The sequence below is a fragment of the Botryllus schlosseri genome, chromosome 4, assembly GCF_051294905.1.
Source record: "Botryllus schlosseri isolate E-star chromosome 4, Bs_hap1, whole genome shotgun sequence".
Taxonomy (NCBI): Eukaryota; Metazoa; Chordata; class Ascidiacea; order Stolidobranchia; family Styelidae; genus Botryllus; species Botryllus schlosseri.
Genome location: NC_137239.1, coordinates 20,714,353 through 20,742,348, shown reverse-complemented (window position 1 = coordinate 20,742,348; position 27,996 = coordinate 20,714,353). Strand labels below are relative to the sequence as shown.

General features: G+C 42.1%; 2 protein-coding genes across 2 annotated transcripts; both read left to right on the top strand.

Moving 5' to 3' along the window:
* On the top strand, window positions 1–7,136 carry LOC145437367 (uncharacterized). Its single transcript, XM_080314584.1, has one exon. It carries the CDS (start codon window positions 2,876–2,878, stop codon window positions 4,916–4,918), a length of 2,043 nt encoding a protein of 680 aa, XP_080170710.1. The 5' UTR covers window positions 1–2,875; the 3' UTR covers window positions 4,919–7,136.
* LOC145437363 (uncharacterized) lies at window positions 7,095–27,936 on the top strand. The gene is made up of 19 exons (XM_080314582.1): window positions 7,095–7,231; window positions 7,944–8,069; window positions 10,626–13,805; window positions 14,934–15,066; window positions 15,677–15,846; window positions 16,482–16,631; window positions 17,614–17,778; window positions 18,423–18,527; window positions 18,862–19,038; window positions 19,168–19,332; window positions 19,786–19,902; window positions 20,603–20,745; window positions 21,133–21,309; window positions 22,648–22,895; window positions 23,824–23,917; window positions 24,497–24,621; window positions 25,361–25,551; window positions 26,135–26,297; window positions 27,064–27,936. Exons 1-19 carry the CDS (start codon window positions 7,184–7,186, stop codon window positions 27,129–27,131), a joined length of 5,745 nt encoding a protein of 1,914 aa, XP_080170708.1. The 5' UTR covers window positions 7,095–7,183; the 3' UTR covers window positions 27,132–27,936.
* Window positions 27,937–27,996: the final 60 nt, after the last annotated feature.

The window sequence follows — 27,996 nt, the reverse complement described above, 5'->3', positions numbered from 1 at the left end:
AAAAAAACATTTTACTTGCTTTGAAATATTTAAATTGCCGTTTCATTTCACCAAAAGCCCATACTAACACGGTAAAAGAGTAGGTCAGGAAGAAAACTGGCAAGACAATTGACACTTCGCGATTCACCTGTTGGGGGCGTCAGCAAAGATCAAGCAACTTGCATGAGAGGTGATAAAGGGGTTTGGATCGCGTAAGAATTGTTTGGAGGCAGTATTTTATGCACATTGCTAAAGTAATTCACATGCCTCTGCTTCTGTTGTTACATCTGATTAAATTCGATATATAGTCGTAGCCATCGATCGCACCGCCGTTGAGGAATGGATAAGAGGCAATGACAGTTATACAGCGGCCTTGTAATCTCAAATACAGACTACGTAACTCACATTAAAGCCCGACCCCGAAGGGCAACTTCACAAAAAGGAGCCCATTAGTTGGATATTATTACACTATATTTTGAACAAGTCGTCGATCGGTTTCCATAAAGGCATCACATTTGATTCATTCTTCGTTCCATGTTATTTTGAATATTCTGATATAAATATATTTCACATTATTCGTTGAATTCATCAAGCACCAGGCCTCTGAAGTAACCTATTGTAGGCCCCAGAGTTCTTTTACAATTAGGAAAATTGGCCCACTAATATTAAAACCTCACAGACATATTTTAGTCCATTTAGGTGTCAAGTTGATTTAGCAGCACATTTATTTACGTTTCATCAATCCCTTTTATTCATATTTTAATCATTTCAAAACTGCGACACAATGAAAAGATATGGAGTAGTCTTTGAGATCAGACACACACCTTTGCCTAGGCGAAGTTGAGAAAAGGCTTGCACACTGAATTAATCAATTAAAAACACCACTAAATTGCCATACAATGAAAAGGTAAAAATGATAGATTTAATAAATTTGTGATATCCAGACTTACTGCATTCGACCTATGGGGACTAGGCAACTGGCCTTCAGTTTTTCAGCGCTGAATATTAGAATGGCTGCATTGGAGCCAGAGTGGAATTGGTGGCAACGTCACGCTCAACTTCCCGTTTAATAAATAAATTATTTAATGCATGAAACCCTTCTGTCACACACAACTTATTGACGAAAATAACCACAGTTTCCAATCTGGCATAGGAGTATTACTGAGTCCTGGTTGTTGTATGGGTGATCTTATGACTGATGTTTTTATGTAAATTTCTGAACATTTCTACTATAATGCATTGAAACTTTTGATTACTTATCATCGAAGAGTGGGCTTTTTCAATAGTCATCAAGCCATTCCTGCTCTTCTCAGACATGACTTTCGTAAATGATTTCTCTTTTTTTTCGTCATTTTAAACGTCTTCCATCCATGTGTTCGTCTATGGCTGGCAAGCTGAATTTAAATTGAATATATTAGAATTGGAACATGTAATTATGTGTGCTCTATTTTCATGATCTTCACAAATATTATTTTGTGGTTCAATTTGATGATTGTGCAGTTGCATCTACCACAGAAATATGATATTGGTATCGGGGCCTCCCCCATAGTATGAGAACGCAAATAATATCAAAAACGATATACCTATGAATTATGATGTGTGAAATTGTGCATAAGTTGACATGTCTTGGTCAAGTAATTCTGAAAAGTAGGAGAATAATAGTACAATCTCCAATTTTTCAAATTACAATTGAAAAATTACAATTAATAATTTTCAAAACTATGAATTCTTCATGCACGTTACATTCAAATCTCGTACCCCTGGTTTTCTGTGCATAGTAATATTTATCATGGTTATTCAAATGAAAGTGGGACTGACATAGTGTGAAGAGAGCTCATGACTTTAGCAAGCGATGATTTTGTTGGCTCAGCGACCCCATGGCAGCTGTATGTGACAATATGCAAATTAGCACACAGGTTAAGTGCCTCCTGGGAATACCTCTCGCATTTCTTGCTGTTAGGATATATTTTAGACTACTAGCGCCATCATATCGGTAGCTGTGTAGGCGTACTACTGAATATGAGTACGGTACTCAAGTAGATTAGTACTGCCTACTCCACTGCAATAATTTATATTTGCACTATTTAAACATGTTTGAAATGAAAGTGTTCTGTTTATTCGGCCTATCCTTTGCTTTATCCTCTCTTTGTTGTAATTACAAATGAATTCAATGGTTTTGAGGCCGAAGTTTGATTTAATTGAAAAATATCACACACAGAGTTCGTGAGTAACGATGTACTCCTACTTGCGAGCCCTACTGGAATGTCGGTACGTTTTGCCTAATATAACATGTATGAGCAGCGATGATTCTCCAAGTTGAAGTAATTTAATAAAAAATAATTAAAAATAAAACATAGTATGAGCACAGGACACCGATTCCATACAGGCAGTAATCAAGTAGATTTTTCTTAAACTACTTATCAACTACTTTCATTTGAACTTGACAGTTCTTTAGACAAAACCGCTTACTTTGTATACATTTGATATTGTAAAGTAAAAAGTACCATGACAACTGGATATATTTTCAAACATTGCACCTAATGTATTTGTAATGTCATTTGCTTTAGTCGCGGAGATGCACCCCCAATATGTAAGGTGACCTCATACGATTGACTTCAGAAACTATGCGACCAAATCTACTTGTTAACACTAGCCGTGTACTTTTTGGATCTTCAGTTTCTGCACGAAGTAGTATTGACATGTCTTCTTGTACTTGTAACTGAGTAGAACTTTAGAGCGGTACTTCTATTTAAGATGGAATAGCAATGATGATAACTTTTACAATCTCTGATCATGTCATTATGCAACTGCAGTACAATTCGATTGTTATGTTTTAACTAACTAATATTCCTATTATAGCGTGCTATGTAGCTATAAATGAGAACAGCCACAAATCATGGTATCTTCTCTCTACTTTGGCCACGCTCCGTCAGCCGTCATCGAAAAGTTCAACGAGTTTTTCGCCATCTATTCGTCGCTAACCGCTGCCCTTGACGCCTTGCTAGAACGCGACCGATTACTCACGAAAAAGTATCGATTCATTCAAGTTGAAAAATGCGAAGAGTTCGACATCGCCGGTACATTAGCCGACACTGACGTCGCTTTGGAGGAGATTACGGGCAAACTTGATTCTTACGTACAGCACAGTAAGCTAGCCTCCCGTGCTGCAGCAGTCGAAGAGCTGCTACTATCACCCGACTTGGAGAATAGTCAACAAAACGGAGATACGTCGGGAGATGATTGCGCGCAAACGGACATACCTCAAGATGAGATCGATTGTGACATGGGTCTACAGCTGCACCCGATACTGTCCGAGGAAATACTTGACGAAACGAAAAGGGTACCGCAGGAACGTAAGAAAAAACGCAAAAGCCGTAAACCCAAGAAGCACAAACGAAAGCGTTACGACGATGAGTCTTGCGAGGAAGAGGAAGCCAGAAAGAAGAGGCCGCGTGACGTTTGGCGTCGTGTCGGGTCTAAATTCATAGGCTGGTATACTTGCGTTCTATGCGACAGACAATTGACGAACGAGGAGGAATACCTTCAACACATTACAGATCACGGCGACGCGCATTCCCCTGCGTGCATGGACTGCGGGAATTACTTTGAAAGCATGGTCGCTTACGAAGATCACATCGCTAATTTGGGAAAGGATTTACTGTTCCGTTGCGACGTAGACAGCTGCGGTAAATCCTTCCAATTCAAATGCAGGCTCGAGTGTCACAAACGATCGCACTCTGGCGATCTAATGTACGAATGTAACGATTGCGGCCACAAGTTATCTTCGATACGATCGATTATACGGCACACGAGGGCGAAACATCTCAACGAGAGACCGTACCGATGCAATTTGTGCAACAAAGCCTTCGCGATACAATCGCAATTGACGAGACACATTAAGGATCACCTCTCTCCACCCCATTTTACTTGTGAGAAATGCGGGCGCGTGTTTTCTTCGAGACAAGGCTACCATTACCATCAGCTCGATCACTTGGGTATAAAACCGCACAAGTGTTCTGTCTGCGGAAAAGCGTTCCGCAACAAGACAGATATGGTGAATCACGAACGAATACATAGCGGCGACAGGCCTTTTACTTGCGAACTATGCGGTAAGAGCTTTGTGGAAAAAGGCGCCCTGCGGAAACACAGGGTGGTGCACACGAGGGAGAAGAATTACGTGTGTTCTAACTGTGGTAAGCAGTTTGGGTACAAATGCTCGTTGGACGGGCATTTGCGAAAGTGTCAACAGGATGTTTCGCTGTTGCCGTTACCTACAATAACAGGTCAATCTGTTGAGCCCGTGGATTTATCTGCAAACAATCCCGTCAGCGGACCCACCGATCTATCGCAAGGCACGTCGCACGACGCCAGAGACCGAATGAATATGTACCCTTGCTCGATGCCGAATTACGGCAGTGTCCAACATGGCATGATTCCAAAATCCACAAACGATCACGCCATGGACGCTATGCAGAGTCACATGACCAAACCGGGGGCAAGGATGGTCAAGAAAACCACACCTTACAGACAAGGGATGTCGAACCATCACCAGGACGTGTCGAAGCAGAGTTTCCACGAAAAGCAAATCCCGGAACCGCAACTGTATCCTACCTTCGCCTTCCCCGTTAGTCATCAACAAAGGGAGAACACTATCGATGCCGACATTTTAGCGTCTGTTTTAGGGCAGAAAATGCCCCTACAGACGCACATGGAACAAATTCAGTACAACGACCGAATGCCGAGAGACGACGGGCACCAGAATCACTACAGGCCTTTGGGTCAGCAGGACAGAGACCCGACCGGTCATATTTTGGACGGCGCCTTGCCCGCGCCTTCTACTGTCCCGGGGTATGACCAGCACCGGCACGGCCACCAGGCTCAAACCAGCGACTCTATGATATTTCAGCTGCAGACTGGGCGGCAGCACTATAGGCATTGAGCGTTGACTAGGGCTGGGTGCGATGATATTGTTACTAGTTACTGAAATTATACCCCTTGACGATAAAGGGTACATTATCCAGCAGGGCTGTAATGACTCGTGTTATGACTCGCGATTTTTTTTGTTGACTCGGCCCGAGTCAATTTGTGTTTTGACTCGACTTGTACTCGAATCATTGTGCATGACTCGAGATAGGACGGCCAATACAGACATTTCATTGTAGCTTCTAACAATAGTGAAGTTACCACATTATTGGTATTTCGTCTATCAGTCCTGATACATGACAAATGGGGCCGAAAACTGTTAAGACTTGGGAAAATTACTATATTTTGAATGCGAGCCATTGAACTGAAAACTGAACTGTGTACGTGATGGCTCAGACTCCAGCCGAAACAATATGACTGGGACACGGCCCTCTACTAGCTGACTCGGTGTTAAATTGAAAATGACTCATAACCTCGTGCCTTGGTTACAACCCTGTTATCCAGTAAAATTTCAGTTTTGATATATTCTCCCCCACCACGAGAGCCTTGAAGCCACTATTATTAACGAATGGGCCTATCAGCCGTAAGTTTCGTTTTTATGCCGCCCAGCATGATTGTAAAGGCTGCTGTTTGATAGGTGCTAAGCATCTTTCCAGCTATAAGCTGCATCAGCTTACCTGTCGAAATTGAAGAACCAATTTTCAGATTTGTTAACTATGTGACACTTTTTTTTCGTGTAGCGCTGAAAAAAATCATCAGCCATTACCTGAAGTTATGACAGTGTTTAATACATATCCAACTATTTATGCGAAATGTTGTTTTTACCCCTACCTAATTTCTTTGATGACCCCCCTCATGCCCGAAATATAACCTGTCTGTAAGTGCCTGTGTTTCATGCTGCCCAACTGTGAGAGCTAGCATACAGAGTGATGCTCGTATATGGTCTGATCATTATTAACCATGTATATGTTGCTGTTTCTGTTCCACTCCAGGTATGTTATGACTGTTATGAGGAACCTGCGTTATGCTGGTATTATTCATGGTGTTATGAATCTGCCATTACTCTTAAACCATTCAGATTGTATCAAAGCTTGCATTTTAATCCACTACATTTTCAAAATATTTCTATTCCTCGATTCGAAAATTATCCATCGATACATGATACATGCATATTTGCTTATTAATGTGGGTATAAACTCACAAATTACAATAATTAGTTACTTGTGGCACATCATTCAAGCAGTGTTCCTACAGTGAGTTTTCGTGACAAAGCTTATGAATGATCACACCAGCGAATTCTATAATGACTTCTAATATCTTGAAAACATTGGATAAGATCAAAAAGTTGTACCGGTTAAGGTCTATTTTCTACCGTAATGGCAATTGACGTACAGAGTCAGTATGTGGAGCCCCCACCCTTTCAGCTGGTGAATTTTAGGTTTGTAGTTTGTAATATATATGACAACCTGCTGTAATCACAAATGTTGGTAATTCATATAGTAAATACAGTAGCGAAGGTATTTTCCTGTATTTTCCGATCATAATGATGGTGAATTGTGCAAATTTTTATGTCCACATATTTTGCTTTGATAATAGGCTAAGGGTTAGTTTTTCAATTGTGCGGGCCAGACAATGTTTTGTTCCTTTACTTAACTGATGTGATTTCCACCTCAGTATATAGGCCTGCTGTCTTTGAAATAACTGAATCTCTACTTAGTGATATTATGTGTCTAGGTAACAGCATCATTTTTGGTAGAGGGTTTGAAGCAGTCAATTCTATAGTACTGTATCACAAAGTTATATGACATCATAGAATCTGGTAGCATTACAGTTTGTAACGGAACCAGCCAATGAATTTAAATCCGACCACTGGTTGGGGAAGGTTTGAATATTCCCAAAATATTTTGAGATATTTTAACTATAGATTTTATGTATTTCATGATGTCATGTAGCAGTTTTTGTTGTTGCGTTTACCTCAATGTGACTCGAGGATATTTATAATTGTTACCCTTGCCCTACAGATGGCGATGTGATTCACATGTCTTGCCTTTCATGATGAAATCATGTTGAAGGCTTATTTTGCTAGTAGAATTCCGTGTGTGACAGAGATCCTCTGTTTTGTAGTGTCGTTTTCGTAAATGTTTTCTCACGAAGATAGCTTGACGATTTTCTGTGCATTTTCATTTATCAGTTTCACACCGTCATTCGATGTACTAATGGAGCATTTTTTGTAGGTTTTCTCTAGTAAAATAGTCGAAAAATGAGGTGATACGAAGTCATCATGGATGCAACGCCTACAAAGCAGAGTGGCGGTACTCCAAACCGCAAGGTACTGAAAATTACCTGTTTTAATACAGCACGTTTATCGATTGTAGCGTTGTTTGAAGTAAACTGCTTCAGTAATGATGGCGATACTGTGAAGGCACATCACTGTGGTGGATCTGCACGCCGTGTATTCGGCAAGCTGAATTTGGCATCACTGGAAATGTAACGACTGTTTATATTATGAAGGCGATTCATCAATATTGTAATGTTGAATTCAAAAATGAATGTTTCATTATGTATATATTAATGTCTTTATAGTAGCGGTTAGGGGTAGGATAGGATTTGGATTACGGGCTGCCAAGTTCCGAATTCACTGGTGACCATTCTGATTATACAGGGAGCCCAAACACAATGTAGCACATTCTTCATTAAGTGGAATGAGAATCAGAACTTGAAGAAAAAATTAAGTCCGATCGGTATTGTTATGTCATGTAGAAATGTAGAGATACGCTTTCTCTTGAGAGATCCATTTTCTGTTCCGATCGCAACACCTTCAACTCATCAGGAGCCCTTCGATGTCGAGTATGCAGCGCGATGGTTTCTAGTATGCAAATGTGCCCAGCCAAGACTGGATCTGTTGACAGATATACGATATTATCGTGAAAATGAATTTGCATAGGTTGGCCGTTCAATAGCTATATCGATGCCGCTGTTATTATTGTCGAAAACAGCGATCATAATTTGTGTGGGTGGAAATTTTAATCTTTCATTTTTAGGCTCAGCTGGAAGCAATGTCTCATGGTGACTTGGTACAGAGCAATCTCAAGCAGACCCTGCTGCTGCAAAAGCTGAAGGCTCGGTACGATGAGGTGCAGAAGACTTTGGCTGAGAAAACGAAACAAGTAAGTACTCGCAAGTTAACGGTTGACATTTTGCACTTGAAAGTGTTGACCCCGCATCTGGTCAGAGCTGTCAGTAACAATATACGCATAGGCGCCGAACCTGGGTATGCAAGGTATGCCGCGTATACCTAGACATTTTTTTTAGGTATGCGGCATACCTAGAATTCTGGCTGGCATGTATCGGCGTAAACGTCAATTGCGCCATTTAGAACAAATCGCATTGTATTTCCATTTACGACATTACCTGCTGCCGCATATGTGAGCCAGGTAAAACGTTGCGAACGGCCAATCAGCGAGATTCGTCTGTGCACTGCACAACGTAAAGCTACACGATTTCCCGCTGAGATGATTGCGAAATTAGATCATCGATTGCCGCGCGCTCGGCAATCATCGCTCCCCTGATTTATTGCGTCTCCGACAAGCATAGTTTCGCTGGCTTGAAGAATCGCATCTGCGATAGTACTGGCGCGCACTATCCTCCCATCGCTGACCAGCACAATTGCATTTATCGCTGGCCTACAGAATCGCATCTGCAACAGGCCTGGTGGAAAGATATCATCGCTGGCCAGTGGCCAATGGCCACTGGCCATCTATTGCGTCGCGAGCCTAGCATGCGTTGGCTCCTAACTCCCGATGGCTAGGAGACGATGCCGTTAAGTGTATGCTGATTAGCGATTGTGATTAAAGAGTGACATCGCGAAACGGAATAACATCGAATGTACGCAGACATGTGCGATTGTGAGTGCGTAATTCAATTCCGCTAATAGTTTTAAACATAACCATCAGTCAGAAGGTGTGTGTCAAGGCTCAAGTTTTAAAAGTCGAGAAAGGTTTAAACCACCTGAAATCAGTACCATTATAGAACAGATTCCATAACAACTCGGACATTTATGCTTGCGAAAATTGTCGCCAAAGTTGCGTAATACGCGTTGATAAGCAGCGTGTATAATTGTTCGCGAGAGATCAGGGACTTGCTAATTGACAGCACTTCTGGACTCGTTGACAAGCTTATCATACGCGTAAGTTCGTCAACACGATGAGATTGTATAATCGGCATTTACGCATGTACTTTACCCTAATGAATTGATGCTATATTAACCCAAAATCATCAATTCTGTCACATTATGACGTCATTCCTTTGTGACGTCATGCAACCCGCATACCTAAGGAAAATTAGCGTTAGGCGTCTATGAATATATGTATGTGATACCTCGACTCGGGGGCGTATCCAGGGGGGTAATCGGTGTCCAATATCCCCTGTTCCCAAGCTCAACTCTCCCTCCTCTTGAATCCTTAATCTAGCTCTCTGTTATTATCCAAGTATCAATTACTCAATGCTCATTCGTGATTAGATGCCCAAAGAGCGTTTTCACATAACAATAAATGCTACGAAACCCCTTTTCCTCCTATTCCTCTCTCGTCTGTGACAGCGGGGAGTAATTGGTGTATCATGTTACATTGCCTCCGAAGATCTCGCTCTCGCCATTGCATGTTCAAATAAGCACGCAGCCTAGGCTGGTATCATTAGAGATAGCAGATCCCTACAGTACCAAAACAGATTGTACTAATCAAATGTCCGATATGGAATCTCTCATGTATTGATCCAATTTGTGATGATTTAGTTTGGTTGTTTTGTAGGTTTCCAGATTTCCAGTCTTTTCATGTCTCGGGCCTCTGGCGCATCTGCTGATTGTCCTGTTTTAACGCGCTTGGCCAGTAGTAAAAACATCGGCGGCTAGGAAAATTAGGCCGCTCCGTAACTTGCGGCGCGTGATAGTGCTACATCAATGTCCGATGTAATCTTGACGAGAAGTTATAGGCCTAGTCTTGGCCTGGACAATTCGCAATTGTCACTTTTGCACCGCAAACGCATTTAGGAATGCATTTTCATTGCGAGCCTAAGCCTGCGCCTGTCCACTGTTATCCATGTGATGCAATCGCACAAGCTCTAGCGTTAATTGGTCTTTACCATCTCCACACACCAAAAATACTACACCATCTTGGCAGACAGTAGATATCATATTGATTTAAAACAAAATTAATCCAGATCATCTGCAAGAACAGGCCGAACAATTGATACCAACGGCAACATACTGTGATTCATTTGCGTATCTTCACTTCGTATTTGAGCGCAAAATGGAGAGATCTCTCGCTGTGCTGTAATTTCTGCTGTTATCTCAGCTTAAGGACCTGCTGTATTTAGTGGTACTAGGTTTTGTATATACGATCAAAGAAGTCGCAAACGCGAGTAAGATTATCTGACCGTTGTAATATCTGCATACATTTAACCTGATCAATCGGTTAGAACTAGGAACATCCTCTCCCTATGAAAACACCCCCCTTTTCTAAAAATAACCCCGTTTTTTTTCGACTGGATACGCCCCTGCCTCGATCAAATCCACCTTTACTTGACTTAGGACGTAAAACTCCATTTTCTGTTTCAACTCGAAGTAGTTTTGACATTTCTTGCGAATCGCTATTCTTCTACTCGATCACCAACCCCTGTAATCGTGCCAAACAAAGATGGCCGATTTCAATGTCATCTTGTGATTTCAGAACGCCGCACAACTGAGAGAGCTTCAGGATAAGCTCGAAGAAAAGGGCGAAACCGAGAAGGGCTTGCGCAAAAAATACTCTTCTGCCAGCGAGCAACTGGAATGCACCAACATGAAACTGGAGACTCTCATGTCGTCTTTACAATGCCTGCAAAACGAACGGGACGAGCTTTCCGCGAAATGCAAGGAGTATGCATACGAAGTCGAAACCGCCGACGATCAGCTAAAGTCGGTCGTGACTGCAAAACAAGATCTGGCCGACAGATTAAAAGATTACGAGCAGCAGGTTTCGGGGTTAAAAACCCACATCAAGACCATGTCTGAAAAGCTGCAAGCTTCAGAACAGCTGACGAAGGAAAACGCGGATTTTAAAAACGAGATAGCAGCTTTAAAGATCACCGTGGACGCTCTGAAGCAGACCAAGTCTAAGAACGCGTCGGCTAGCCCGGGTCAGGACGTCAACAAGATGAAAGCTGTGATAATAGAGCTGAAGAAACGCTTGAAATCGCAATGCGACGCCAATGATAGTCTGGTCAAGAAATTGGAGACCGCTGAATCTAAGGATGTAGCTACACAGGATGAACTAAAAGAATTAAAGTCTAAAGTAGAAGATTTAGTGTCTTCTCGATCGCAGTTGGAAGAAAAGTTAGGGTTTAAGGCGGATGACTTTTACGAATCTTACACGTCGTTGAAGTCTGGTTTCGAAAACGCTCGAAGCGAAATCGCGGATTTCAAATCTGCTACCGAATTGTCTGCAATTCAAGTTCAAGATTTGACTAAATCTGTCGAAGGCTTGCAGGCAGAGAACATGGATTTAGCTAATAAAGTGAAGTCTAGTGACGATATTACGATTAAAGCAAACGAATTGACCCAGGAAAACGAGAATCTTCGTGCGAAAGTGGTCGCAATTCAAAAATCGTTAGACGAATCTACAGCGTGTACTGATTTTGAAACGCGAGTACGCGACCTACAGGCTGCGAACGCTGAACTTCAGATTGATTTGCAAGAAGCCGAGCTACGTCGCAAAGAGATTTGTGAAGAATTTGAGTCCGAATTGGCAGGCGCGAAAACGAATTTGAAGATTTTGGAGGACGAAAAAGCAGGTATCGGTGAAAAATTGGAAAATGTCGAATCTAAGTTGAACGAGGCTGTCGAGAATGCGGCGCTGGTTCAAGATCGGTTAGAGACTGACGTGCAGGGTTTGAGAGAAGAAAACTTGGCGGTCGTCACTGAAAACGAAAATCTCAAGCTATCAAGTCTGAAGTATGCCGAGGAACTTAAATCTAAGGACTCCGTGTTGGGAGATTTGGAAAAAAGGAATTGTGAGTTATCGGAGGAAATTGAACGGCTGTCTAAAGAATGCTTTGGTAAAGTTAAGCTCCTGGAAGATTCGGAGGAATCGGTAACGAAATTGCGGGATGAAAAATTGAGGTTGGAAACGAAATTGGAAGCTCTGCAGCAAGGCGCAGATTCACAAAACCTACTTCAAGATGAGATTGACGGTTTGAGAGAGGAAAACGACAGGCTTGAAAGTACAGTAAGGGATTACGAACAAAATATCAAAGACGCCAAAGATGAAATGTGTGAATTGAGAAAGGAATCTGAAACTAAGGTTGTAGAATTGTCGGAAGCTAATTTGTCGCTTCGAAAAGACTTGGACGATAAATGTGAATCTTTGGATGATGTGCAAAAATTGCTGCGAGAAGAATCTGTTATGCGCGAACAGGTCGAAAACGGGTTGGCTAACGAGAAAGAATCTGTGAAAACGTTGACCGATAAATTGGCCGATGTAGAATCCAAATACAGCGACGTCTGTGCCGAATTGGAAAGTAATTGCGAAGAAAGGAAATCTTTGGAAAGCGAAATTTCGAGTCTACGTGAGAAATTGTGTGCTGCGCGCAACAAAATCGATGGTTTTGAGCGAGGAGATGCCGAAAATTCGAAAATAGCGTCTGATTTTGAGGAATTGAAACGAATACATGAAAATCTCAAGGTCAGTCTCGACTCGAGCCTTGAAGAAAAAAAGGAGCTGTCCGCACGTTATTATGAACTCCAGTCACGATTTAACAAAGTCGAGGAGCATTGTCTACGTTTCCAAACGGAAGCGGCTGAGAAAGACGCGGAATTGATGCAGATGGTGGAGTTGGTGGAGGAAGAGTCCGAGCGCGATCGGAAAATTGCTGCCTTGGAGTCGGAAAAGGATGGAATCAAGAAAGAATTGGAATTGACGAAAGAGAAACTGGAAAACTCGCAGTCGTCGCTTGAAGAAGAGGATTCCGATCGGACTGCGAAATACAATAGTATGTTGGAAGTGAATCAAAATTTACAAACAGAAATATCTAATCTCAAAGAATCGATTGATGCGAAAGACGTGATCGCGGCCGCTGTGACGTCACAATTGGAGGATTTACGAGCTCAATCGGAGAAGGCAGAAAAGGAACTGCAATCTGAAAGTGGCGAGAAGGAAAATTTGAAAAACGAAGTCGTAACGTTACAAAATCAGCTTGATAGTTTGAAAAAGGAGTCGGAAGCCGAGTCTAAACGTAAAGACGAGCTTTTAGAGATGAAAAACAGCGAAAATGGCGGTTTACGGGAGAATTTGGAAGAATATTCGAAACGTATAGAAAATTTACGAAACGAACTCGAAACTGTGAAAAACGTGATTCTGGAAAAAGAATCGGAATTGGAAATCTTGGGGTCGAAACGCGAGAAAGATTTGGTAGAGTTGCAAGAATCGAACACGTCTCTTCGGCAACAAATAGACTTTGAAAAGCAACAAGCGCTCGATAAAGATTCGTGTATCGCCGAGCTGCGAGCGCAAATCGCAAACTCGGAAACGAGGTTGCAGGAAAGCAGGTCGGAATCGGTTAAATTGATGGAAACGGCGGACGAGAAATCGGAGTCGGAAATCGCTAATTTAAAAACGGAGCTGTCGAACTTACACGACGTCTATAGGAAATCGGAGTTCGACCTTCTCTCTTCGCGGTCGCGCTTCAAGGATCTCGTAAAGGTTACCGCGGAGTTGGAAGAAAATCTGACCGGGGTAAAAGCGTTATTGAACGAGAAGGAAAGCGAGTTTGCGATCGAACTGCGAAACAGGTCGGTGACGGAATCCGAATTGTCGGTTTTGAAAGAGAAATGCGAAGAGTTGACGGCGGGCAAGGAAAAGCTTGTGAAAGAGGTAAGTCGTAATTATGGCGTCTAAGCAAGTGGTTCGCGTGTTTTTTTTTCAACTTTCGGGGACTGGTAAAATTTTGAAAGAAATTTTGAGAACAGGTCAACTTTGGTAAATTGAAATTCACCGAAAACGTAATAGCGGAAGTGTAGAAGTGACACACCACACCGGTAGTTGAATTCTACTCGAGAATTAGCAATTTCCAAGTAATGTATTCTAGGACTTGTTTTTTTTGGGGGGGATGAAGGTGCGCATTATGCATAGGTGCAACAGTTCTTGAAAAAAATCTCCCTCGAAATAAAACTTGAAATCACACCTTTCTTCTTGTTTGTTGTCAATCGCGCATCACGTTCAGCCATCCCGCCCAGTAATTTGTGAATATCGGTGTTAGGCGCCGCCAATTTGCAAGAAGCGTGTTGCCAATTATCGAGATTCGTCTTGGTTTGCCATTTGTACGCGAGCAAGTTCGGTCGTTGATTGCTGCACACGCGTGCAATCCTAGCTGGCCTCACGTCAATAACAGGCCTGAACAATATCATTTAAAGCAAACCAGGTGCACGCGCATGATCGCTGGCCTGAACAGTCGCATCTGCAGCAGGCCTGGTTACGCTGTCCTGAACAATCACATCTGCAACAGGCCTGGAGTGCAAGATATCGTTGCTGGCATGAATTAGAGCGTCTCAGGCCTCGCAGGCATTGGCTCCCATCTACAATCGCTTAGAGGCAATGCGGTTAAGTGTATAATGATTAACGATCGTTACGGCATGACGGTTCAACAGCGACATCGCAAAACAGAATGACATCTAATCGCCGCAATTTCCGCTAATACTAAAACATAACCTTCGCTGGTGATGTATCGTACGGGCGCGAGCTCGTCAACTGGAGAAGCTTCTATAATCGGCGTGTGCTGCTAATGCAGGGTGCGTACTATAAATGGGTTCAGGCTTTTTCCCAGAATCTACGTGCCATTTTCAGGGTACCTATTTTACATGGAAAGTTATGGTAATCTATAAACATAATTACTTGATTAAGCAGGCCTGTACAAGTAGGCAAAACCTACTGGAGTACTCCCATATCGTAGAAATATATATACTGGGTAAGTTTTTTTGTGTTAACGACTCCATTTCTCGGCAGGCGTCACAGGCGAGCGACAAATGTGCGCAGTTGGAGACGCAGGTCGAAAGTTTGACGGTGGAACTCGGAGTGTTCAAGTCGAAAGAGAACGAAGCCGCGCAGAAAAGTGACGCCGGAAACGCGGAGGCTAGAGGTAGGCCATTCGCTAAATGTGCCTGCTTGTAAACTAGAGCAGAGCTGTGATCACTTCAACGACACGCACGGACATCCAAGTGTTCTTATAGTGGAAGTTTTTTGACGTTGTGTCCAGACTTTGGCAACTAAATATTTCTAGTTGTATAATTAGATTGGTTAGATCAAAATGACGGTAATCAAATTCTTATCGAATTCGTGAAATTTTCTGTGCTTTTTGTGATTTTAATTCTAGTCGGATTTTTGGTTTTCCTGTGCAGATATTTACTATTCTCAGTCTTACGAACTGAACTTGATTCAGTTTACAAGTTTTTGCGAATAAAGTAATTCTAAATCTGAATTGGAAAAGCCGGTACAACTAATTCTAATTATAATTAATTTGGAGAAGCTGAAAGTTTCCTAGTTGTACAAGTCTGCTTGTGTCTATAGTCGACTGCCGTAACTATATTGGTTTACTGCCAACCAACAGCAATATAATATGATAAATAACTGATACGATGATATGATTAGGGGCAGGTAAATCAAACCACCGATTTTACGTTGAATCGACAGTTTCGTTCCGGTAATCAAATTTTGAAATCCGTCTTCTGCAAATTTCTTTTCGCGTCCAGAAAATCTGGAACAAACGCTGAAAGCCAAAGACGAATACTGCAACAAACTGAAAGTGATCGCAGTCAAGTCCAAGAAAGAGCTGGAGGCTACGAAAAAGAAGCTGAAATCCGCGGAAGACGAGACGGCCGCTCTCGCCGGGCAGATAGAAACGCTGACGGCTCGGTTGCAGGTACGCTCGGAACTACGGATGGCCCGTAGCAAAAGAGCCTACTACTATTTCAATATACCTGCGTAGGCTTTGCTATTGCCATTGTTGAAACTTGAAAGTTTCAACACAAATTAAACTCATTTCGAGAACATCGTTACTCTCAGGCGGCTTCACACCTCCCCTCAGATGCTTTCACGCCCTCAAGGCCAAGGGGAGCGCCCCCCCCCCCCCCCCCATCCTTCCACGAGTGAAATTGTCATGGCAAAGGCATGAAATCCCCAGGTACCACAGTAACTGAATAAATATATGAAGATTCTACCCGTCTGTAGTGTCGTTAATCACCGTGCATTATTCACAAAGATACATCTTGCGATATCGATAGTATCTCACCTCCGATTAACTAGCTAGAGTATGCACTCTCGACCGAATCTACTTTTTGTAACAACTTTCTTAACTACGTTCCATACCTTTTATTTTCTATTTCCTCATAAAGTAGTTTCACGAGTCTTTGAAATAGCTACCTCTACTTGCAATCGAGTAGAAGTTTACGGCATCAATTCTGCTCGAGTAGCAACTCTTCAGTGTTCCGACCACCATTGCCGCAGACCCGGCCAGATTCGATTCGTGAAAACAGCTACGGGTTTTTGTTTTTGCAGGGCAGCCAGACGCAGGCGTCTAACGTTCAGATGATGCAGCTGGAATGCGACAAGCTGCAGGATCGGTTGGATCACGCCGAGGATGAGAAGAAGGTGTTGCAGAAGAACTTGGACGACATCGTCGCCCAGTTGAAGAAAGCGCAGGCCGAGGTATGGGGATTCAGTAGTAGCCATTTTAGGTCGCCTGTTGTATGGATTTATCAGTACCACAGAAGTTAGCTTCTTATAGACAAAACTAGAAGCAAATTTAAAATCCAAAATAAAGCATGTAGGAATAGAAGTATGAGTTTCTTATTGAGCTAGAGTGTTGTTGTAAATAATGAAGGTAACACTGAATGTCGTTATCAAAATGCTGCCGCTAATTGGAAGTTCTATTTGAGACACGGTCGACTCTGCCTAATCCAGACACCGGATACCCCAGACAACGATTTTATTCGGCCAAAATGCTCAGGAATCAATCAATCAATCAGTCAGTTTTATTAATCTTATCATCGTTTTAAAACACCACAAAACTGCGATACCACGAAAAGAAAGAAGAGTGTGGAAACAACTTGGAGTAATCTTTAAGATCAGACACCTACCTTTAGTACCTTGGCCTAGGCGAAGTATAGAAGAGGCATGCACACTGAATGAAAAGTAATGCAGAGAGTATAAGACTCTGGCGACAAAATAAGGAACGGAATGAATATAAGAATTGAACGTAAAAAACTCTGGTTAATTCGTGCACAGGCTCGCAATTCCTATCGTTAGGTTATATATTATGTCGAAATGAACAGTAATTCGTTTTGTTTTGAAACAATATGTGTGATTATAGTGAAACAATGCCGATCTATTAGTGACAATCGAATTAATATTGGAATCCTATATGCATGTTACACAGTATGCAGGATTTGTCGAATGGTTTGGTATTGAAAATACTCTGCAATATAACTAACCTGGAAATGTAAAATATGTTATATCGACGACATTGGTATCGGATAGAAATTATGATATCCGCCGGGCTCTACTGAGCATAGGTATAATGTCCCCCTATCTTGATACCCATTTTGAGTTGGCTTCCTGCCGACTTTGAAAACAGTGATTTATTGTGACGACTTTGAATAATTGCACGTTTGCTGCCATGTTTTTGCAGAAAAACGAGGTCGAGGAAGGCATGAATCAGTGGAAGGCGAAATGCGACGCGCTAGAGAATGAGAAGAAAGACATCTCACAGCTTTTGACCATGACGAAAGCCACTTCTGAAATGCTGGAGGCGGAACGGAACAGGCAGATGAACGAGATTGAGAACATGAAAAAGGTGTTCTTATCTTGATCTTTGCAATGTCCAGGTTGAAACTACTAGAAAGCCTCTTTATGACTAGATGTTCTACCTCATTATATCTGAATCGCTTATCAAGGAGATTACACACTGAGGGTGCTTAAAACCATTTTTTTTCTACACTTCACGGATTCACCGATTAAATTGTGATGTTGCCTCAAAATATGGTGCGCGCCAAATTGTAATTTTGGCCGTTTTTGGAAATAATAGTATTTTAAGTGGCAAATTTCATCCTTTTTTTATCAATTAGTGATGTCTTTATCCAAACTTTATCAGAGTTTCTTGTCAAGATGGAAAAAGCATCACTCACCCTCCAGGCACGCCTGGAACAGGACGTTTTGGTCATGTGGAAGTGGCTGAATTTGCCACCGTAAATACTACTATTTTGTAAATATGGCCTTAATTTCGATTTGCATCCGCTTCTACTGGTTGGAATTTAGGCAAGTTTGGTGCGCATCAGTTTTTTAGGCAACAATTTATTCAGTGAATCCGTGAGATCTGGACAAAAATGTTTTGTCAACACCCATTTTGCACACCCCGAGCTCGGATATATTCGTTTCAATAACTTGTGTAGGCGTGTGCTTGTAGAGAGACAAGTCGCCGAATGTTACGATGTTTTGTAGAACGAAGAGCAGCTGAAAGAGAAGGTCGCTTCGTTGGACGGCGAACTGAACAGGCAGAAATCGTCTCTCGCCGATACAAAACAGCATTTGTCGGAAGCGAAAAAGGTATGACAATCGGTATTAAGGCACACGCTGATTTGTGAGTCCGCCTTGAAAGAGCCTTCTGCATGACAGAATTTGGGGCAAGCGATACAGAGGTGGTCAGTAATGAGAAGTACCTCTGCTTTTTTGAGTACTAGAGTGGATGTTGCGTACTTGGTTCTGTTCTGTGGACTACTTTCCCTTGTTCTTTAGTATAAATTTACAACGTTACTTCAACTTCCGCACGAACAATGAATACTTCCACCACCTCTGAAGTAGAAGTGTAACTAGTCTAAAAACGAATCCGCATCTGTAAGTAACTCGAGAGGACGCATTTTAAATGATTCCCGTTCCGTAGGGTATGAAGCAGCACGACATGCTGGCGTTGGAAATAGCGCAATACGAACGGAGCGTTTCCGAGCTGAACGACACGATCGAGACGCTTAACGAAAATTTGCGGTCGGAGAAAGAGAACTCGCGAGGTCTCGAGGAGCGCTTGGCCAAGATCAACGAGGACAGGAACACCGTGGAACAGGTATCCGATATACGCAGAGGCAGGCGTCATAAATTACGTCCGCCCAAGTTAACTAACTCTGTGTATAAGTTTTATTATCCTCGGCGCTATAAGTTTGGCTTTGATTCAGTAACGTTTATCGATTCACAGCTCCGTATCGATGCAGAAGACAGGACGAACCAAACGAACAAGCAACTCGCGGCTTGCCGAGAAGAGATGTCTGAGATGGAATCAAGAATGGAAGAAATGAAAGGCCAGCTGGCGGACGCGATAAGTCAAGTGCAAGAATTCCAACAGGAGACAGAAAGCGTTAAAGTACGTTTTTTATAGCCCTTATTGCAGCCTTTAGAGCAGCCCAGGTTATTAAATTGGTCGCCGCCGAGTAGTTATATAGGGTCTGTGAAAGGAACTTCAACTATAAAACCACAGTACATTGCCAATATTGATAAAAACTGTCCTTATTTTGTCTTATCTTTAGCGCCAATTGCCACACGTACAATACAAACACTAATAATTGCACTGCAACTGATATAATCAGGCCATGACTTTTTTGGTCATCAGGTAATTTTTAGGCATTAACAGAGATGGCAATGAGGCCGTGGTTAGGATCGGGTGACAGTGGCGACGACTTTTTAGTTATTAGCTTCCATAATTTCGCGGTTAGGGGATCCACCCAACCACTGTTTTATACAACAGTTTCGCGCCAGATTTCCCAAGGTGCCAGTTAGTAGTGTTTTTGGCGAGTGCCGACAGCCCTATCATTTTCAGCTGGAACTGTCGAATAACAGCGCGGAAGTCCGTAAGCTTCAAGACAAAATCATCACGATGGACTCGACGCATACAAGATCGAGCGATATAATGCAGAGGAAAGTCAACACGCTGCAGGTATTTCGATTGGTGGCTAGACAGTTAGCGTGTGGCGCTTCGCCTGTGACTTTATAACCCCGAAACTTATCCTAGCCATAACCCAAATACTAACCCTAAGTTTACCCGCTTGCTGAGTGTCATGGAAATTGCAAATTATTGGAAATTTGTAGTACAAATTTAGACCGAACTTCAAAAAATTGTAAATTCAAATCTGATCCTAATCCGGCAAAAATCTTCCAACAACTTCGTTTTTTACAAATCCATTCAACTGGCCGGCATATAATGGACAATCCAGTCTTTATGCCGTTAATTTCACTGTGATTTCTAAGGGCAGGTCTTCATTCCGTCTATCTGTATTGGAGTCAACGATCGGTGAATTAAATAATCCAGAATTGTATCGACAGAACGAGCTCTATTACAATCTTGAAATTCTGTAATCCATACTGCAACATCTCCGTTCAACATCTATCTGTGTGTAACGTGTGATTTTGTTTCTCGCTTGTTTTCTTTGTTATGACTAACGCAGAGTCCGACGTTCTTTTACAATTACATCTTTACGTCACGCTTTACCAAATTGATTTTGATTTGAATCTCTGTGGATAAGCCTGTCATTGTACCGTTAACTCTTGATAACGGGCGCACGAAAAGACTTTGAATACTGTATACTGTGATGAATGTGGTCTTGCAAGCTCTGGTATTTGTTGGCGATTCGTTTCAGGCCGATTGCGAATTGCTGAAGACGGAGAAGGATTCCCTTGAGTCCGAATACGAGAGTTATAAAATCCGGGTGCACACCGTCCTGAAGCAGCAGAAAAGCAAGAATCAAGTGCAAGAACAGAAGTCGGAAGACGAAGAAAAGATGTACGGTTACAGTCCTTTACTATTTCGGTTTGTTCTTGGGGGCCGACTGTGTAACAGTGACTGGTGTCTTAAGATTGCCATTTGATCAATGCCTCCTGTTTTTCCTCTTGTTTTTGTGTGGGCTATGAACCCACCTTGGTAGGATTGGAAATTTTTCGGCCGTGTTACTCTGAGAGGGGGTCAAAGTTGTAAGTAATCGAGTGGAAATGAAAGTAATTCCCTAAATTTCTATTTGATTTTTGGTAGAAATAGCGATTGCCTTGACATGTCGGTCCATGTCAAGTGGATGTAGAGAATTAATCAATGATAATTACTCGAGTAACTAGTTTCAAAACGCTTTATTATTTTATATTGTTATCTTTAATTGATTCCGCTTTTTGCGTACAGCTCCCAGCTGACGTCGGCCAACGAGCAGCTCAAACAAAGACTCGTCGACGTCCAGAACAAGGCGCGCTTGCAGGAGAACGAATTCCAACTCGTAAACGGCGACTACGAGCGGCTTCTGCAGCAGCACGAACAGGATAAGGATCGCGCGGCGGACCGTGACGCCAGGTGGAAATCCAGGTAGGAACAAGACTCTGTGGTCGGTCAGAAATCTCGGTCGCTGTTATTGGTGGTCGGTCGTTGATGACCGGCTGAATAAAGTCAAGGAATTGATTCTTAGGATGGAGCGAAATGGAAGTGAGATAGAAACACGGTACAAACACGTCTTTTAATCTTCGAAAATATATCCAGTTGCCATGATACAGGGCAGTTTCATTTGTTTCTTACCGCAATTTCACTTCTAAAAAGTGACGGTAGCTCAACCCAAAACTACTTCCTAATTTTTAAAATCCAATGTGTAAAAAAGTAAGGAGTTTTACTTATAAATCCCTCAGCGGGAGCAGAATTAGTCAAAAAACATAGCCACTTTAGTATTTAGTACAAGATGGCAAAATCTAGTTGAGTAGGCCTACTCCAAAAAGTACTTTATTACTAACCTCCAGCAGGGTAGTTGGACAAACGTTATTGTCTACGAATACGATCTTTTGAAAATAATTTTCACCGAGTACAGGTACTGTTAGTAAAATTCCGCGTTATTTTCCATTGTAAGGGTAACCGTATCATCACAGCTCAACAGATTGTCACCAGGGTCCGGGGGGGGGGGAGGGTGTGTCTCTGGTACTATTCCATTTCTGTGGGTATCGCAAATCTATTCCTTCATATCTCTAGAATGTCATTGTGAACTCGTGTGTAATGTCATCATAAGTTATTTTTCCACCCGGTGGACGTCTTGTGATTTCTTGAATGTGTTAAACCCGTTCATCTGATCTTCAGACAAAGCAGAGTATGGTGCAGATGGAATTTCTCAATCGTTATTGTTATATTCATAGTGTCGTGCTGAATCGGGCGTCGTAGGGCTCTAAAGAAAGTGCAATGATTTCGCGTTCTTGCGCAGTTTGGAAAGCACCTTTTCGCAACGCTGACCTAGTTCGATCTATTTTTATGAATCATTGTATTGTGAGGCGACCTTTTCTCCGTTGGTCTGGAGATTGTGTTTGTTTACTCAGCCGCGGCACTGATATTTTTGTTCTGGCAAAGTAACTTTAAATGCTTTCACGCTACATAAACGCGTCATATGTCTACCTACTTTCTAGTCGCAACCAGGAAGCGTGGCGAGTTAAATTTTTGTGACATCGTTTGTGCCGATTTGGTCAAACTACATCCGTGTTTATGCGTTGTTTTTCCGTCTGACGACTGTGCGATATACCATTTTTCCACTGATTTTCTTGAAGTTAGAATGGGAAAAAGATACACCACAACATTTATTCAAATGCTTCGTTACTGATACCTCTGGTTTCTAAGCTGGACCCGTTTCCTGTCCGTAACGCGTTTCAATTCGATTTCCCGAATAATTTCCAGAGTACAGGAGTTGCAGCTCGAGCTGTCGACGCTGCAACGCCAACACGGAGACGCCGCGACGCAGACCAGACTGAGGAACGACAACCTGACGGCGAGACACCGCATCGAGATGGAAAATCTGAAAGAGGCCCACGGCAAGGCCCTTGCGGACTTGCAGAAGAAACTGCAGGACACCGAGAACGATTTGTTGCGTAGCCAGACGGCAAAGGCGTCGCATTCGAGGGGCGGCTCCGAAGTTACAAACCGAGGTAGCTATTCCTGTCTTGCGCTTGGTCGATACACATGATTCGAGTTCACGGGTTTAGTATTTTCCAATCTGAATCCTGTTGCGGATACCAGATTCGAATCCAAGTCCAGACCGGGTATTCATTGCCGCGGTGGTTGGTTTACGAAATAACAGCTTTACAATTTTGAAGTAGAAGTACAGTTAGTTTTTTTTTTTCAAATTAGGTTAGAATTGTAATTACTCGTTAGGCTGATTTTTTTTGACACTAATAAACAGAAGATTTCAAAATACAAAATCAAACTTCTGACATTGTTCGACCTTGAAAAACTTAATTTTGACCTCCTGTATGTAAATTAGGTGTTTTCCCACAAGATGTTATAACTGTAATACCTTTCTTCATTACTGGTTGGACTGTCTGTCCTTGCGAATTAGTTTGACCTGAAAAATCTTTTTTGACTTGAAAACTTACAAAGTTTTACGTGAGAAAAACTTTGTTTTAACACGAAATCTGGACCTATGAAGAATTCCAGTAGTTGTATCACGTATTATGGTAGAAATAATTAAAAAAATTTTGTGGTGCAAACATCTACGATACAAACGAAATGCAGGTTGCAAAAAAAATTTTGACTTTGTAAGCAATTTTGACAGTTTCTTGACCTAATGCTAACATTGTGACAAAATTTTGACATATTTTACCATGTCAAAAAAATCTTTGAAATTTTTATAAAACTTCGAATTAGAGAGAAATAAAACAACAATTCGCACAATAGAGTTCTCCATTGGCACTTCCAGAAGACTTGACACCCTGCACGTTGCAGATTTATTTGTCTGCAAATCGAATCGCGAAATTGCCGAAGCTCTCCCGCTTTCGTTAGCGTTACAAACGAGCCAGTCGTGCTCAACCTTCAACTAGTTGGCGTTGAGTTGTGACCATTTGTATCTATTTTCAGCTTCTTCTACTCCACACAAAAGGACCAATTTGCCTTCGCCGATACCGCCGTCGTCTGCCAGACAACATTCCGACCTCGTACAATCACATCACAGGTAGGCGTTTTTTTTTTATCTCCGTTATACTTTTGCTTCGCGTTTTGCGTCAGTCGGTGTCAGAATGTGGTTGTCTTGTCACGCTGTAGCTGGGCTGGATTTAAATTCATACCGCCAGATGCCCATGTGATAAATTACAACTCCTTCACCACTGCTTTAGTTTCCCCGTTATTAGTTGTTATTGTTACCCACACGACGTGTATTTGTCGAATATTTGAGGTAGATAAACCTATTTTATTGATCAGGAACATTAGCCGAGGGGCTCTGTTCGTAACAAGGTACATTTGATACGTTTCATGAATGATATCGGATGTCGCCAGCTGACGCCAGGGTTGTAACCAAGTCACAAGGCTCCGAGTCATAAGGCAATCTCACTTTTATAGTTTTGACTCGAGTCAAGTCCCGAGTTCAAGTCAGCGAGCAGAGGGTCGAGTCCGAGTCATTTTACACATTTGAAAAAATGACTCGAGCCAAGTCGTGTGATTAAAAAATCGCGACTTAAGGGGGACTCGAGTCATTACAGCCCTGACTTCTAGAAATCTTTACTGGTTGATGACGGACGAACGTGTATCATAACAGGAACCCGTCGTATCAGCAAATGGATTACCGCGCGCTGGCCCGGGAAGACGCCGAGGGCGAGGAGGACCCGGACGTGCCCCAGACTTTTGAGCGGCTGCTGAGCGCCGGCAGCGAAATCAGAGCGGGTATTTAAGAGAATGTTTTTTCTGGGGGGGTGGATTTTTTTTAGCATTGTCAGGGATTCCTTGTGATGACGTTACAATGTACATATTAAATTTTAGAAGCAAAATTTCATCTAGTACTGACATTACATACTCTTTGTGATGACGTCAATATGCACATTGCACAATTCAATTCGAGGGGGCGGAATTTCATATCACCGATGTCACCGATTCAAATTACAAGTAGTACTCATCACTACCCAAGTAGAAGTAGCAGAAAAGGTTTGTTTACCATCTAAAAACAGTACATTGAGCCATGGTAGCTCTGCCCCGATTATACGTAACATCATGCTAGTGACGTCATATTTTGTGATATGATTGTTGATATACAATGTTCTTTTCAATCCTCTGCTAGTTCATGAGGATTATGCTCGGGTTCATATCAATATGAATATACTATTCAAGTGTATAAAAAAGGTAATATTCCGGGCCTAGTTTTGCGTAAAATAGTTGGAAATGTGAATAGAGGTAGAGTGTAACATCATAACTACTTGAGTATGTAGTGCAAGTTAACAAAACCTCATAAAAAGTAGAAGTAATTTGTTACTGGCCACCTCTGAAATGCACAAATTAAATTTGAGTGGTTGAAATTCTTTAGACTGACATCAGATTCTTTATGATGCAGTTATTAGTTTTTTCAATAATGACGTTACGGATTTTTTGTGGTGTCACGTTGCACCAATAAAACCTTCTCCTGTCGCAGTGTCCGTGATCTCGGACTCGTCGATGACCAGCGAGGGCCGGCAGAAGTATCTGGAAGCGCGGTACGAGGCGCAGACCAAGAAGCTGGACCATCTGGCGGAGGTGGTGCGCGAAAACGAGGCCACCGTGTCCCGGCTGACGGAACAGAACCGGGTCTTGAAGGACGAGATACGGCGCCTTGAGAAAAATCAGGTGGGTGCAAATTTTCAAGCGTGTTGTCCTGTGTCATTGGCTGATGATAAATATCTAAAATTCGACTGTGCAATTCAAATAATTGGCATGATTCCGGTATATTTCGAACTGATTCGAAGCAATGGTAATGCAATCAGTCAACTCAGACAAGGGTTGGCACGATGATTAGAATCAAATCTACCGTGATTATAGTCAATTTCGAACTGAGTCTACGTAATGAGAACACCGATGTTAAATTCGAACCGTAGGAGGCACAATTTGAATTTCGAAACATTGAAGCCGGATCTGCTATGTTTCCGGTTCATTCTGAACTGATTCTAGGTAATGGGAATGCAAATACTCAATTTGAATCAATTCAAATTTCATATAATTTTAGAGCGAATCTGCTGTGATTCTGGTTGATTTTGAACTGATTCTAAGTAACGGGAATACGAATATTCCATTCAAAATGTGGTAGACTTGATTCGAATTTTGAATAATTGAACCGTGTCTGCCATGTTCTGGCCGAATTGATCGCAATAATTCGAAATTTTCCGTTCCAAATCACACTTCGTCATAGAAAAATTTGCCAATCTTTTCCTAGGAGCGCGAAACCTCCGTCGCCAACATGGAATACCTGAAGAACGTTCTGTACAAATTCATCACCCTGCCCCCGTGCGACGAGAAAAAGCATCTTCTGCCTGTCATCGACACCATGCTGAAATTCGACCCCACGGAAAAGGCCACGCTGCAAGCCATGGCGGCAGGTAACGGGTTGCTATGATTCACAATCTGGTTTATTTTGCGTGTGACCAACCATTGTTTGATGATTTGATCGTGCCCGAATGGCAGAGGCGCTCAGTGACGAAGTGCTGGTCTATTCCTTAGGAGTATTTAAGTAGATTTTCTCTGCTTGTACCACTTCAGTGGTTATCTTTTTAAAAGTATTTCCACCAGAGTTGTAATGAGCCGAATTGTACTCGAGTCATTGTTGCATGACTCGAACCAAGTCGTATGACTCGAGACTTAGTCGGCAAAGACAGAAATTTCATTGTGTCTTCGAAGAATAGTAGAGTCACAGCGTTATTGGTATTTCGTCTATCAGTCCTGATACTTGGAAAATCAGACCAGAAACTGTTAAGACTGAGGAAAATTACGATATTACGAATGCGAGCCATTCTATATCACTCGAGCAGAGTTAAAAAAGTGGATTGGACTGAAAACTGAAAAGTGAACCTAATGACTTGGACTCCAACTCGACCCTCAACTAGCTGACTTGGACTCGGACTTGAGTCGGTGGTGATTTAGAAATGACTCGAATCAAAACTATAAAAGTGAGATTGACTTTAACTCGGAACCTCGCGACTTGGTTATACCCTGAAATGTATCGAGTCTCGCCTTGGGAACGGCTACTTGAACTTGTAATACGGCAAAAATTTCTGACTTTACCTAGCAACTTTGACCATATCCGCCAAATAGGGACCGACCCACTTACTATAGGCAGATTTTTAATCGCGTCTTTCGCTGTTACAGATGACGGTACCGACCAGAGTCAAAAAGGCTGGTCCGGGTATTTTCAACGATGGTCCGGTCTTCAGTAGAGTATCAAGTGCCCGAAATACGCGTTGCACGTGTTAATATATTCATTTACACGTTATATTGTGGTGTTTGGTCGGTGGCGAATGTGATAGCAAGGCATCATTTACGGTTCGGCAAAACGATTTAAGCGCTCGAATCTAAATCGTGAAGAATTATTTTCTCGACGACTGAAATTATACTCTCTTCCACTTGAACTTGTGTTTTCAACGAGAATTCCGACGCTTTTCCCCCAATGTGAAGCCTTGAAATGTCCACAATTATCATTACTAGAAATAACATTTTTGAAATCGGAATCAACGTGCGGCATTGTCATGAATTGTGTTGAAATAGGCATGATCGAAAAAATACCGAATTATCGTTAAGTGACGCAGAAGTTGGGTTATTCTGTGGCTTCGTAAGAGGTACATGTCTGAACTTTTCCAAGCTATCCGTATTCGTCTGATGTAATCTTAAGTGAAACAGATTCAGGATCAAATTACTCAGGTACTCAATTCACCCCAGGCCTTCTTATTATTGTCAATAACGGCGAGAGACGGTGTTGATGTCGCTATTGCATTTGTGTTGTGTCGGTACGTTTGACTGCCTGTAATCGTGTGCTGTTGTGTTATGACTTGATGTTCGTTGATGTGTTTTACCAAATTGTGTTGTTGAATACCGATAGACCACTGGCGATATTACTGATACAGAATCCGTCGGTTATCGATACATCTTCTGTGCCTATACGCGTCTACGTATATATATTTATTTATGCATTTTACTAAGAAGTAGGTCATGAAGCTGTGCAATACAATAAATACTATCAAACTGGCTGGTGGTTGCTTTGTTGCGATTGGATGATAGTTGGGTAGAAATAAGAATCATAATTAC

Coding starts and splice junctions, on each gene's coding strand:
- LOC145437363 (XM_080314582.1), top strand. CDS start 7,184: ATGGATGCAACGCCTACAAAGCAGAGTGGCGGTACTCCAAACCGCAAG. Junction 15,847..16,481: donor CGCTGACGGCTCGGTTGCAG/GTACGCTCGGAA, acceptor TTGTTTTTGCAG/GGCAGCCAGACGCAGGCGTC. Junction 19,903..20,602: donor GGAAAGTCAACACGCTGCAG/GTATTTCGATTG, acceptor GATTCGTTTCAG/GCCGATTGCGAATTGCTGAA.
- LOC145437367 (XM_080314584.1), top strand. CDS start 2,876: ATGGTATCTTCTCTCTACTTTGGCCACGCTCCGTCAGCCGTCATCGAA.